Raw genomic sequence first — 14,613 nt, forward strand, 5'->3', positions numbered from 1 at the left:
TCTGCCACCAGCCCACCGCCTGATCTTGGCAAGTGAGCTACTCCGAGCCTTGGTTGGAGCTGACGTGTAATAGGGAATAAAACAGGTATTTCATAATGTCACGGCCTTCAGTTATGGAAGGACTTATAAGCTCAGCTCCTTTTGGAGTTTATTGAGGGGGTAGGATCAAACTTCTCTCTTCATCAGACAGGTTTCACTAGATCAGCATTTCCCAAAGCGTGCTCTGTGGGACCCGGGGTGTGAGGAGACGTCGTGCAAACAGAAGGGCTGGTGCTGGGAGCGATTTTGGGCAATGCTGTGAGTTTAAGCACAGGTAAACAGCTGGGTCTGCCGTTGGGCTTTTCAGAACCTTCACTGGGCTAAGATGTCTCGGGAAGCTCCACACTTGAGCGATGTGTGCAGTGTATCTGACCAAGGAACTCTTTTCGCCACAAGGTATAGCATGGGACACGTTTTGGGAAGAGTTCCATTGCAGACCCTTTTCTCTCTCAGCTCCCAGGAAGCTTCTGTTTCCATCTGAGGCTGGCGCAGAGGAACCACTTCAGTCAGAGTCTTGGTATATTTATACCACACCCCGCTCTGGGGTGCTGGTTTTCTATTTTTGTTTTGCTGTACATATATTTTTTTTAGTGCAGGATGCCTCAGAGGCTGTGTGGAAGTGAGGAGGGTGGGGATGGCATCACCTGGAGATAAAGAGCCCACGGTAGGACCGAGGGCAATTCTGAGCCATTAGGAGCTGTGGGCAGGGGCTGGAGTGCAGGTCACTGCAGCCACGATTCTGATCACCCCTCGGAAGACTGGGATGACTGCAGCCCCTTGGGGAATTCCTTCGAATTCTGATTATTTCACCCTAGGCAATGAAGAAAGGAGGGCAAGCTCCAGAAACTTTATGTCCTGTAGGAACTGCCTAGGAAAGTCAAAGCGATATTGGACTGGCCACTGCTGACCTCAAAAATGACATCGTTTAACTTAGCTCTTCTAAGAAAGACAGAGGCAGATAGGCCGTGGGCAGGAAGCCCTGGCTTTTGATGAGGTGGTCTTGGGTGCGGTGAGCCAAGGGGAGCTCAGGGCCGGTTGTGCCGTGGCCACCCCCAGGGCCGAAGGCCAATCAGTGTGTCCCAGGGGCCTGCCTGCAGCTGCAAGGAGCAGCCAGGAGCGCCGCCACACAAGGCTTGGCCGTGTCCTGCCTCCTGCATGTGCCACCACTTCTTTCTTCGACCCTGGATCCCCAGTAAATAGGTCTCTCTCTGTATTTTTCAACTGACCTATGTGGGTGGGTGGGAGGGCTGGGACAAAGCAGCCTTACCCACACTGCCTTTATTTCTCTAGTGTATTTCAATCTGCAGGGAGCAAACCATTAGTGGGGAGAGAAATCAATTTAGTGGGTTGTGACCAGCATTTTATAACATGAACTAGAATAGAAAGTATTAGAATGCATTGGCTGTAGTAGGGGTTGAGTATTGCTTCATGAAAGAAAGACAGACGGGGAGACAGGCATGGGTTGTGGGGTCAAAGGCCACTGTGGATCGTACTCAGTGGCACCTGGAAGCCACTGGCTCGCTGATTCCAGGCGCTAGCACCACTGCAGGATGCATCTGCTTCCGGGTCTATCCTGGGCTCTGGGGCCCAGTCCCAGGCTGTGTTGTCCCTCCACACCCAGAGGAAAATGTACCTGGAAGAGAGGTGCCCGCAATGTATCTCACCCCTGAGCTGCGTCTGCTGGGTGTGTCCTCAGACCGCAGAGGGGGAGTGGCCACTCCCTGGCAGTGCCAAGGGTACACGATGACAGAGGCAGCTGAGCCTGACCCTGGTCTCCATGGACAGCATTTATTAGGCGCCATTCTCAGTGTGAAGACAGATAGGCAGGAGGGGCTGAAGGGAGGCCGTGGCAGCTGCGGCCTGTGGGGTCCAGGGGCTGCCCGGGGTGAGGGTGTGGGCGCAGGGGCATGTCACCCACACGTATTGCATATTCTGTGGCAGTGTGCCCAGGCATAAGGCATTGGGGAAGCAGAAAGGCTGCCTTCAGTGGGAGGGGGTGAGGGAGAAGCAACACCGGCCTTCCAGTTCCCTAGGAAAGACCTGGCCGGAGACCGAGCAGTCTGCCGTGCTCTGCGAGGGCCATTCGGCCTCCCTCCCCACCATCTCCCTACAACTTTGGTCGTGGCTCCCTTGGGACTGACGGGACAGGACCCCTCGAGGGCAGGGTCGCACACCGGACAGAGGCACCCCAACATAAACACAGAGGGCAGCCCCGGCTCCTGGGCCCTGCTCTCTGTGGCACCTGGGCAGCCAGGACGCTCCACACTGACACGGCATTCGCACACAGGCCAGGCCAGACTTCCCTCCCGTGGTGCCCAGAGGCCGGAGCGCAGGGTCAGGGTGGGGCTGAGGCTGATCCCCCTGGGGGCCCCCACAACAGCTTCCCTGAATGCCAGGGCTGGCCACGCTCAGCAGTGTTAAGGAGCTGACACGGGAACAGTAAGAGGGGGCAGCTGGAGGGGGAGCGGCCCCTCACCCATCCCTTGATGCTGTCTGAGTCATGGTCCCAGCTCTAGCTCTGGGCCCTGACCGTGGAGCCCAGGCTCTCACCTCCAACTGCTGCTCTGTACCTGGGCTTCTGGGTTGCAGGTGGGGTAGGCAGGGGGTACACCTGGGAGGAGCGTTCCTTGCTGCAGCTATGGCTTATCTCTAGCTACTTGGGACACAGGCACCAACACTGGTTGTGGGGTCAGGGTTCACGTCCCAGGAGGATATGCCTGCCAGCTCTCTAGGCTGCTCTGCCCAATTCCCCAACTCCTAGAGCTCCAGCTCCTGGCCTTTCTGCTGTCAGCCCCAGCTCCGCTTATCTCGCCCTAAGGACTCCCCTGTTTGTAAGTAGGAAGTTCATTGACTGAGTGGTCCTACCCTGCTTCAGCAGCCCAGTGAGAGCCCTGCCTCGTGGCCAAGCAGAGGAGCGGCTGAGCCCAGCACTGGCTCAGTCCTGGGCTCTGGTTCTGGTCTAAGGCCCAGTTGCCCACACAACGCCAGGGTGTGCAGGCTGGGAACTTTGCTTTCAAAGAGCGGGAAGAGGAGTCGAAAGAAAGAGCACTTAGGCTCAGAACAAACAGCCTGGTTCTTGCTCCCCTCTGCCTTTTGCTACCTGTGTCACCTTGGGCAAGTCATGTCACCTGTCTGGGTCTCAGTGTCATCTGTAAAATGGGCATGACAACTCCTGCCCTGGTGACCTAACTGGGGTGTGGTGAGAATCAAACGAATGGGTAGTCAGGACGGGGTTTTCAAACTCATTTCACGGATCTAAGAGTCGGTTATTAGCAGCAGCGGCCAGTGATGGCAAGGAGGAAGTTTTCTGTTTGATTTCAAGGGCAGTGTCTGGAAGGCTGGACTCCCTCTGGCCCCACATGAGGATGTGACTGGAGGCCAGTTAGCTCTCACCTACCAAGGGGACCACCCTGCAGACTGTTGGACCCCTGCCTCCCCCTTCCCTTCTCCACCCCTTCTGCAGCCTGCCTGTCCTTGCTTCCATCTGCCTGCCCTCTGGGGACTAGCTTTAGGGACTGCTGGGTTTCCATTTCCTCCATAACTGCAAAGCCATGCAAAACAACACAAAAGGTAGTGGGAGACTGGGAGACACAGCTGGGGATGAGGAAGGGGAGTGGGACTGTGTGGGGTGACCTCGACAAAGACACCCTGACTTTTGGAGCCAAGGGAACGTGGGAGACCTGGCAGGACAGAGGTATAAATAGAGATGCAAACTTACACGGAACACGAAGTTCCCTCCGTAAGGGACAGGGGGAGGGGTGATGGTCTGGTTACCAGCAGGGCCTCTGCGAACTGGGGACCTCCTTATTTTTCCAAAGGGATGGGAGGCTCCCAGCTTCTGCCTTCCCTCCCCGACCACCCCCCCCCCCCCAAAGTTTCACATTTCTCGGAATTTGCAGGGCGCAGATGCGGGCTCCAGGGGTCCTCAGAGCCCCGGCTCCTGCCGGCTGGTGCAAGCAGGCACAGTCGGAGATGGGGGGCGGGGGGAGGGTGGTAAGGGGTGTAGGGGCGCCAAAGGCGGCTGGGGAGGTCTCTTCGCCGACCCCGCTGCTCCTCCGGGCAGGAGCCCCCCGCCCCGCCCGCGCTCCCAGGTGCTCCAGGCCCCGCAAGGCGTTCACACGGAGCTCCTGCGCTTCATGAGGCTGCGGAAGGTGGACAGGCTGTGCAGGCCCGTGGACACGGAGCTGATGGCGGAGCGCTGCGCCCCGCTGCAGAGGCAGCGGTGCGAGGGCGTGTCGCTGTAGCGGCCGCCCCCTCCCGGCGACGAGTGGCTCTGCTCGACGCACGTGTCGGACGTGGAGAGGTCCCGCGGGATGATCATGGGGATGGAGTACTGCAGCTTCTCGCGGCTCTTGTACCAGAGGCACGAGCACATGGACTGGAAGTGCAGCACCTCGGCGTAGACGTTGCGGAAGCCGCCGCCGCCGCCGCCGCCGCCTGCCGCAGCCGTGGACGAGGCGGTGTCCGTGGTGTGCGCACTGCCGCCCGCGCCGCCGGCGCCGCCGCCCGCCTGCCCGTTGCGCGTGAGCAGCGCGCGGTGCTCGGCGTCGCGCTTCTCGTCCTCGGCGTTCATGGTCATGAAGCGCAGCACCACGAGGTTGAGGAAGGCGCCGATGACCGTGAGGCCCGTGAGGATGTAGACGAAGCTGAAGGCCACGTACTGCGGCTGCGTCTGCAGCGCCTGGTCCTTCTGCAGCGCCACGTAGTCGCCGAAGCCGATAGTGGTGAGCGTGATGAAGCAGTAGTAGTAGGCCTGGAAGAAGGTCCAGTGCTCGTAGTAGGAGAAGGCCGCGGCGCCGATGCACAGCGTGCTTATGCACGAGAAGAAGCCGATGAGCACCATGTTGGCCATGGACACGTCCGCGCGCCGCATGCCCAGCCCCCTCTTGGCGCGGTGCAGCAGGTACTTGACGAAGGTGTTGATGCGCTCGCCCAGGCTCTGGAACATGACCAGCGTGAGCGGGATGCCCAGCAGCGCGTAGAACATGCAGAACACCTTGCCGCCGTCGGTGCTGGGCGCTGCGTGGCCGTAGCCTGGGGGAAAAAGGGGAAGAGGAGATCAAACACGTGCTAAGGGGCTGCCCTTCCAGAAACCTGCCTCCCTTCCCCCTACTCTCCCCTCTCCTTCCCCAGCCTCGCAGAGTCTGGCCTCTTTTTCCTTTGGCCAAAGAGAAGGCGACTCACCGTTATGGGTGCATCCTTGTCCCTAGGCACTGTGCTAGTTCCTTGCTGATGATTTCTCATTTACTATCATGACCACTCCAGGGGGTAGGTAGGAAGGAAAGAGGAAGCAGGGAGGGTTAAGTGACTTTTCCGGGGTCACACTGTTTGGAGGCAGAGCAACGTGCGTTTGAATTAGAGTCTGTTTGGCTTCAAAGACCCGACCATTTTCTCTACCCAGAATAGGAGCTGACTCGTGCTGCTGTTGGGAACTTAGTCTAGAGGCAGCGTGGATAGCGTGAAACAGTACTGGCAAGTCAGTTGGGATACCTGGATTCTAGTTTAGTGTCTGTGGGCTTTGGACTTGTTCCTTCTCCTCTCTGGGCCTCGGTTTCCTTGACTATAAGGGGTGGAGGTTGGACTGAATGAGTCCTGCATCCTGTGATTCAGTGTGAAGGGAGGGACCCTGGGGGTCCTTGATGATTTCCTTGCTTCCAGCCAAAGCTTATGGGGGTAGTTCGCCCCTGGGGCCCACCAGTCTCCCAGAGGCAGCTGGCCCACCCGTGTCAGAGGAGGAGAAAGGAGACAGTGCCCTCCCCCCATGAATCAGTGCTCCAGAGTCCTCATCAAACCCTCTGTGGGGCCCTGGGATCATCCTCTATACCTGGCCCCAATGTAGGGTCTCTCCTTATGGGGATGTGGCATTGCCTTTGTCAAAGCAAGGGCCCTGGTTGTCCTTCCAGGTGTTGCTATCACCAGTCAGACAGTCTCAACCCTATCACGCCCAGCCATGCCCCTCAGCCCTCACCCAGCCAGGAGCCAGGCAGAGGCAAAGCCTCCCTCTGAGCCAACCGTCACATGGCCTAAGTCAAGAGTTCTGCCTGGAGACCTAGAGAGGAAAGGACCCTAGATGGGAACTCAGAAGCCCTAGGCACAAGTCTGGCTCTGTCACTAGTGGCTGTGTGACCTTGAGCCAATTACTCCCCCTCTCTGAGCATGTTTCCTCATTTGTAAAATTATGTCTGCTGGTCCTGGCCCTGCTTCCTTCACTGAGCTATTAAGATATTTATTACTTTTATTAACAGGATTATTATAATAAAGTAATGCTTTCCATTTTTCCCACCTTTTAAAGCCTTATCAAAACTTAACTGAGGGCTTCCCTGGTGGCACAGTGGTTAAGAATCTGCCTGCCAATGCAGGGGCCACAGGTTTGAGCCCTGTTCCAGGAAGATACCACGTGCCGCGGAGCAGCTAAGCCTGTGCGCCACCACTACTGAGCCTGCGCTCTAGAGCCCACGAGCCACACTACTGAGCCCGCATGCCACAACTACTGAAGCCCAAGCACCTAGAGCCCGTGCTCCGCAACGAGAGAAGCCACTGCAATGAGAAGCCCGAGCACTGCAACGAAGAGTAGCCCCTGCTCGCCGCAACTAGAGAAAGCCTGCGCCCAGCAACAAAGACCCAATGCAGCCAAAAATAAAATAAATTTTAAAAAATTAAAAAAACCAAAAAACTTAAAAATGCTGCTTCTTCTCTGCAGCCATCCTGGGTTGCTCACAGCTGGAAGTGATCCCTGCTTTGAGTGGCCCTGAGAATGTTCAGCTTTGAAGTCCAGGGCCAGTACTACCACCATCCCCTACTCTGTCACTCAGGTCCCCCAACTGTAAATACATATGTACGCTAAATACTAGCTTGGGGTGGGTGGGGGTGGGCACTGCTGGACTTTGTCATGTTCTTCCCTACCTCCCCCCCCCACTCACTGCCAGCCATGACCATGGGCTATGCCCAAAATATGTTTGTTGAATTGATGGCAAGGCAGGATGCCGTCTGCTTTGGTATGGGATCTGAATTCAAATCCTGACTCTGCCATGGACTGTGTGTTTTCTAAAAAAGAAAACCTCTCTGAGCCTTAGTTTCCACATCTGTAAAATGGGGCTCATAAGTAGCACCTGCATCACAGGACTTTTGGGGAGAAATAGGTGAGATAATGTGTATAACACTTAGCACGGAGTCTTGTACATATGAAGCGCTCAGTAACAGCTCAGTAACAGCTCACAATGCAGGGCCAGGTTTCCCTCATATTTCCAAGAGATCACCTAGGCTGGCAGACGGCTCATTTCCAGTAAGCTTGGCATCTCTGTCAGCCTAAAGCCATGTGAATCTTAAAGCTCAGGGAGGTTGGGGGACTGCTGCCGGGGTATGTGAGGCTGTGGGCCGCCCTTAGAATGGGCTCCCCTGCTCCCTGACCGTGGCATCTAGCTGGTGACTGTGTCACCCTTTGCCAGGGGCCTGGATAGCTGAGCTCTTGAGCTGCCATGCCTGGCCCGTCTGCACCCCAGCAGGGTGAGAACAGATTGTGCCCGCCAGCTCGGCCACAGCAGCCAGACCACAGCTCACCTCGACAGCTGGGCAGGCTCCGAGTCAGAGCAGCTCATCATCCTGCCCTTCCCTGTCCCCCAGGCCTGCGCAGCATAGGATGCGGGGGAGGGCACAGCACTGTGGCCACGGCTGAACAGGGATAGGGAGGCATGGACCAGCCCCGGCTTGACTACAGGCTGGCTGTGTGACATTGGGCAAATCCGTTCCCCTCTTTGGACCTCTCTCGTCTGCTCTGCACTCTGGGGGGTTGAGCTACAGCTGTTAATCCCCACCCTGGCCACCACTGCCAGAGCTGCTGTCAGAAGTAAAGGAGAGGGAATTCCCTGGTGGTCCAGTGGCTGGGACTCCACACTTCCACTGCCAGGGCCCCAGGTTTGATCCCTGGTCAGGGAACTAAGATCTTGCCAGCCGCGTGGCGCAGCCAAAAAAAAAAAAAAAGGAGAGACTGGACGTCAAAGTACTTTGGAACCTGTGGAGTTCACGACAGAAGGAGCAGTGAGGGGACTCACAGGGGAAAGTCGGCCTGAAAGTGCAGTCCTGAGCGGCAGGCAGTCCCTGATGGGGTCAGGCAACTACATCCCAGCGTCAGGGAAAATGACCCCCTCTCACCACCATTGCACCTCACCTGTGTCTGTTCATAAGCTGTAACTGCCCCCCGGTCCACCATCCTTTAGGAAAACCCAGTGCCTGCCGGCCTGGCAGCCTCGCTACCCGCTGTGGGCTGCCCACAGAGCCCCCCGGCCCCAAGTCTCATGCTCCGCCACGGCCACTGTCCCGTGCAGTGTTGCCCCACCTTTGGGGTCTGGTGCCCTCCAGGGCCCACCCTCACTTCCTACCACACACTGAGGCTGCGCATCTTATCCTTCAGATACATTTTTAACTTTAATTCTCAAACACTTGCTGCAAGGTCGTTATTATGACTATCTCCACTTTATAGTTGGAATAATGAAAGCTGGAGGAGCCTCGTGAGTTGGCCAAGGCCACTAGACTTTCTGACTCATCGCTCATTCTGATGCCTCAGAGCCAGTTTATCACCCAGGAAGGCGATCAGGATGGGAAACTGAGACCCGAGAGGAGAGCAGTCCATTTGGAGCCCCGTCCTCAGCCACTGCCTTGAGCTGGATGGGGTGGAAATGGCAACAGGGGTGCAATGCCAAGGCATTCAGATGCTTCTCCAAGCATCGGGCCTAGGGTCAGCATGCCCCCGCCCCTTCGCCTGTTCTATTGTCACTGGGTGAAAGGGCGAGGGAGCTGGGAGGACCTGCTGACGTGGGCACCCAGCTTGGAGGGGCGCCAGCTGGGGTGGAGCCACTCCCAGGGGGCCCTGGAACTTCTGGGAAGTAACTGGGAGTTTGGCAAGGCCTGTCTGCCTGCCAGCAGGCCTGCCGCCTGCCCAGTGCTCAGGCTTGGTTTTTACCAGGGAGAGGGGGCAAAGGGAGTCCCCGTTTTCTCCTTCCTGTCCAGCCCTGCGCATCTCAGGATGAGGCGCTCCATCTGTCCTTGTGTGTTGCTGACATACACAGAGGCTATCCTCCGGGGCTGATTCTCTGAGGATCCTCCCTCCTAATACGTGATGGAGTGACCATCCAGAACTCACGCCCTGACCCTGAGACTCTCGACCCTGCCTCTCAGAGAGCTGACTGGGGCTGTTCCTGTCCCCTCTTCTCCCAGCTACCCTTCCTGAATCCACCATATGCTCAGAGCCAGAAAGGTCCTTACTGACCATATGGTCCAGTCCTTATATTGTACAGATGAGGCGACAGAGGCCCAGAGAGGGAGAGTGACCTGCTCAAGATCACACAGCTAGTGAATGGAAGAGCCAGGACTATAACCTGGGATATTCCATTCCAAACTCAATGCTCTGTCCTCTGCCCTATGGCTCAGTATAACCAAGGTTGACCTGTTCATTCAACCAGAGCCCAGCAGCCCCTGCTTGGGAGCAACCCAGCTAGGAGATGGCCTAGAAACCTGGCTGGAGCATAGAATTTACCTGAGGAAGCCAAGTGGCTAGATTTAAAAATTATGTGGCTGGACATAAATATTAATTATGAATATTTTGAGACAGCAGGAAAAATTAGGTGGGATGGGAGCCCCGGGGCCTTAGTTCTTCTATTTTCCTCCCAACATCACCAAGGGCCTCAGAAACTGGCCAAAGCTCTGTCTTCCAGGGAGATGCAGAGGGTTGGGGGGCCATCCCTCCCTCTTACTGAACTTTTTCTCTCTGTGGACTATTTCCTTCTAGTCGAAGCACAAATAATCAGTCTGAGCCCTTGGTCATGGCCTTGGCTGGATTGAACTCAGCTGACTGTTCCCATTGACCTCACATACCTGCCAGCTTGAGTGCCTGACCTCTTACCCCTGGCCTAGCTGGCCACAAAGTTAGAAAGCTGACCACAGCCTTGGGTGGAAGAAAGAGCTTGGGACTAGGAAGCGGGAGATCTGGGGGTCTGACCTGGCCCTAACCATAACCAGCTTGTGCCTTGGGCAAGTCCCTTTTCCTCTCTGGGGCTCAATTTTCCTCATCTGTGACATGGAAAGACAGGACAAGATAAAGGGTTCCCACCTTTTCCCCCTGCTATGGATGCCTTTTTTGTTTTTTTTTGTTCACCCACACCCATTCATACAGTCTAAATTTTTAAATATTTTACATATGAAGTATAATATGTTGATCAGTACAGTGTAGCTACTACCTAGAATAGGCACTGCATAGATAATTGTGAAAAAATGAATTATTTTCCCATCAAAATTAATTAGGAACTCATTTCCCAGTCAGAACTTCTGATTAGCATGGGATAACTGATTCTGAGACTGAACTTTATTATTATGCTTTTGAAATACTGAAAATGGATACTTCTACTTTCCACGGAGATCTCTGCAGTTTAGTGGTATAGGTGAGAACAGACTCTGGAGTCAAACAGCTTTCAGCTTTGGCCAGGTTACTTAATCTTCTAAGCGCCTCAGTTTCCTCATCTGTAAAATGGGAATAATGATGCACTTACCTCATAGAGTGGCTCTGGGGATTTGACGAGTTAGTTGACTTAAAATGCTTAGGATGTTGGGATCAATAAATATTAATCATTAGTATGAATATTTTGGGGAACATCAAAATTAGATGGTCTTTAAAGTTCCTTTCAGCACTGACATTCTGAGATCAGTGTTTCCCAAAGGTAATTTCCTGGAATACCAATTTCATGTACTATTAATAACTGTTGGATGAGAAAAGTGTTGCTTGGTTAAATGAAATTGCAGGAATGCTGAATTCAACTGCATTTGTTGTCATCTGATTTAAGTGGAGGCTTCATCAGAGCCACAGACGTGTTCAAGAGCAAGGTCAGTTGAAGTTGGGAGAATGTGCTTAAATTTTCCTGCTAGTATGACCTTGGAACACTTCTCTCACAGTGCATATTGCTGGACAAGTGTTCCCTGGAGCACAGTTTGGGAAACGCTCCTCTGTAGCAACAAGAACTCTAAAGTCCTTCTTCCCGGTCTCTGACTTTGAGATTCTCTGGTGTCCCGTCTCTGGTTGGCCCAGCCCTTCCGTAGATTAGAAACACACAGCCCTTGGCAATGCCTAGCTGCAACCTGTTTCTTGGTTTCCCCGCAGACCTAGTTATCTAATGTAAATATGGCCCTGGCTGGGCTAATGTTTGCCCTGAGAGAAGATGGATGAGGTGACCCGTGGCCAGAGGTACCCAGAGGCTGTGCGCTCTGGACCAAGCTGGGCTGATGCAAAGCTGCACCTGGGGAGGGGGTGTGACCTCAGCATGCTGTCTGGGTCTGGTGGGGCAGCCGGAGAGGACTCGGGGTTTGAGGGAGATGGGGCGGCTCCAGGGGACTGGCTGTGAGACATAGGCACCCCCAGAGGAGGCTGAGCTCTCCTGCTGGGCCTGCAGAGGGCACCTCAGAAAGGTCCACGGAGGACCCTGAGGCACAGACAGGGAGCCGCCCCCTTGATCTGGAGGTGGCAGCAGTGAGAAGCCAGGAAGTAGGACCGGAGGCTCCGCAGGGACCTAATTGGTGTGTTAAAGGAGACGAGGCGGAAGGAAGCTGGCCCAGGCCCTGGGAGGGAGGGAAGAAAGAGGCTGCCCAGCTTGGTGGAGATGGGGAGGGGAGCGCAGGCCCTCTCCTTCCATCCTGCAGGATCCAGCTCAGACCTTGCCTTTTCCAAGAACCTTGGAGCACCTCCCCAAAGCTGCAGGGACCTCTCCCTCTGCCTCGCGCTCAGGCCTGGATTTCTGCAGAGGAGCTCTGCAGGGCTCTGAGCCCCCGGAGGGCCTGCAAGTCCCCTGTGTCCGGCACAAGGCCGGGTGGGTGCAGCTGCTCAGATAACGCTGTTCAGCCCAGACAGCCCAGAAGTATGAGATGTGGATGAGAGAAACTTCCCCTAGACACCCAGCAGTCGGCGGCAGCAGGGGTGGGGTGGGGGTGGGGTGGGGAATAAGAGGAGGGCCCTTTGTGACTCATAGCTCCTGCCCTCCCTGTGGCCCCCAGGACTCTGCAAAATGAAATCAGCCTTAGGGCCCAGAAGGAATCCCTTGCTGTCCCCGGCCCTGGCCAAGGCCTGAGCTAGGCCTGGGAAACCACTGGGGCCTCAAGGACCTGGGTTGGCAGGAGGGACCAGTGTGCAGAACTGGGTCTGGAGTTTGTCCCCCTCCAGGCCAGAGCGCCTGGGAAGGACAGCTCGGAGGCACAGCACCGCCCCCCCCACCCCCGGCCCTGCCCCTCTCCAGATCCTCTCTTCCCATCCTCCCGGCTCCTCTTCCAGCTCTTGTCCAAACTCCCCACCATGGTCGTCCCCCTCCCCCTGCCTTCCTCCCCAGCTTCCCACGTGGCGGCCCACTGCCCTCTCCTCTGTCTCTCTTTTAGCTCTCTTCCATCCGCAGGTGCCCCTATAACTCCGGTTCAGGGTTCTCTGATGTAGGACAGCCCCCCTCCTCTGCCCTCCCCAGGCCCACATGGGATTAGGGGGAGCTGAGGGGGGTGGTGCTGGTGTCATGGAAAATCCCCGCGGCAGCCAAGGTCAGTGTTTGCAGACACAGCCTGGCCTGGAGCCAGGCCTGCCTCCCTGGCCAGCTCCCTCTGGCCTATCCCAGAGGCTGGCTTTGCACAGGGGCCCTCGCAGGCACCCCAGGGCTGCTCTGGGTGCCTGGGGCCAGGGGCCGCGGGAGCCATCTATCCTGGAGTATGGGAGACTATGTAGTTCAACTCGTTCATTTTATAGATGGGTAAACTGAAGCCCAGAGAGGGGCAGGGACAGAGCCAGGACTGAAATCCAGGGCGTTCTGATCTAGCTCAGTCCTCGCTGCAGAGCGGAGCCCTCTGAAATCTGTTCTGGTAGGACTAGGAATAGTGAAGGCTGTCGTAAACTTCCAGTAAATTAAGGGCTAGCTTGAGGTTGGGCTAGACTTGAGGTGGGTGATGGGGCCAGGGGAAGTAGACCCAGATGATCAAACCACAGTCCTTGACCACAAAACACTTTCCATGTGAAAGGGAATCAGATGAAACATCTCAGTGGAAGCACTTTGAAAACTTCAATGCCCCGCCCAAAGAAGAGGTTGTTATTACACAAATTATTAAGATGCTAGGCAAAGGTAGGAAAAGTTTTAGGAAGAATTTAAGACAGGACCTGAGGGAGGGCTAGTGGTGGAGAACTTCAGTTTGGATACGTGGAGGAGGTGGTATTTGCCCCGAGCTCTAAAGGATGGGTGGGAAATGCAGGGTTCTGACGGAGGGGAGCTGTTGAAACAAAGACACAATGCTAGGAAGACACGTGGCATGTTAGGGGCAGAGGAAATTAACTCGAGGCCAACGGGCATGCGCACAAATGAGGGGCGGAGGGGGACGGGCAGACTCTCTCAGGAAGGCAGCTACGCGATATGCCTCAAGAGCCTAGAAAATGTGTCTGCCCGTGACCCTGCAATGCCACTTCTAGGAATCTCTCCCGGGAAAATAACCAGAGATCGGAACAAAGATTTATGAACAAGGATGTTTATAGCAGCATTTTCATTGTGAAAAATTGCAAACAGTCCAAATGTTCGCCAATAGGGTTTGGTTAAACATATTAAGGTATATTTATGTGGGGGAATATTGGGTAGCCATTAAAGTGCTGTTCTTAGGAGTCTCTTAATTACATAGAAAACCACCATCGAAGGTTAAGTACAAATGGTAGGATACAACCCTTTATGTGTAATGGGATCCCACAGTAAATATACAAATATGAAAAATGCAGCTATACACACACACATACACACACATAGAAAGAGAAGCTGGAAGGAAATATACTAAAAACCTCCTAAGAGTTTATCTTTGAATCATGGGCTCATGATTACTTTTAATTTTCTTTTATAGATTCTATATTTTCTACAAAAATCTATTACTAAGTATAAAGAAATGAATTATAAATATTATAAACCTATTTATGAATAGGTTTAAACCTATAGGAATAGGAATAAACCTAATATGAATATTATAAACCTAACAACAAAAGTTCCGGGTTATTTGGAGCAGAAAGTAGTGAAGGTTCGTATGGTGAGCAAGGGCTAAAATGGGAAGAGCTTGGAAGGGGAGGTGCAGGAATCCAAATCTTAACTTGAAGACAGTGAGGAACCATTGACAGCTTCTGAGCAGGGGAGGTACACGCCAAAGAGGTATGGAGATGGATTTTCCTGGCATCCCTATGTGTAGGGGTGGGGATGGCAGTGGGAGATGCCAGGCAGGGGGCCTCTGCATGGTCCCATTGTCAAGTGCTCAGGCCTAAAGTAGGTTCAGGAGGGGAGAGGGGAGGGGAGGAAGGGAGGAAAGAGGAGGAAAGGAAAGGAGAGGGGAGAAGGGGAAGCGTAGATACAGTGTGTGAGATGCTCTCGTGTTTGTGGATTTAAACTGTAAGGCCCACGAGGGCAGAGATTTTTGTCTCTTTTGTTACTACCAGATTCCTCACTCTTAGGAGTGCTCGGCATGTAACTCGTGCTTAACAAATCTCTGCTGAATGAGTGAATCAAGGAAAGGAGTCATCAAGGATGAGCCTGAGGGTTGAAT

The 14,613-nt window shown here is 54.6% G+C and overlaps 1 protein-coding gene across 1 annotated transcript in view; it reads right to left on the reverse strand.

Annotated features, from left to right (window-relative positions):
- Positions 1 to 1,813: 1,813 nt before the first annotated feature.
- The window catches only part of KCNK3 (potassium two pore domain channel subfamily K member 3), a 38,788-nt gene continuing 25,988 nt past the window's right edge, over positions 1,814 to 14,613 (reverse strand). Inside the window, exon 2 of the mRNA XM_067703492.1 lies at positions 1,814 to 5,073. Coding sequence (XP_067559593.1) covers positions 4,154 to 5,073 — 920 coding nt within the window. The 3' untranslated portion in view covers positions 1,814 to 4,153. The remainder of the gene's footprint in view (positions 5,074 to 14,613) is intronic.

Source organism: Pseudorca crassidens, chromosome 14 (genome assembly GCF_039906515.1).
Source record: "Pseudorca crassidens isolate mPseCra1 chromosome 14, mPseCra1.hap1, whole genome shotgun sequence".
Classification (NCBI taxonomy): Eukaryota; Metazoa; Chordata; class Mammalia; order Artiodactyla; family Delphinidae; genus Pseudorca; species Pseudorca crassidens.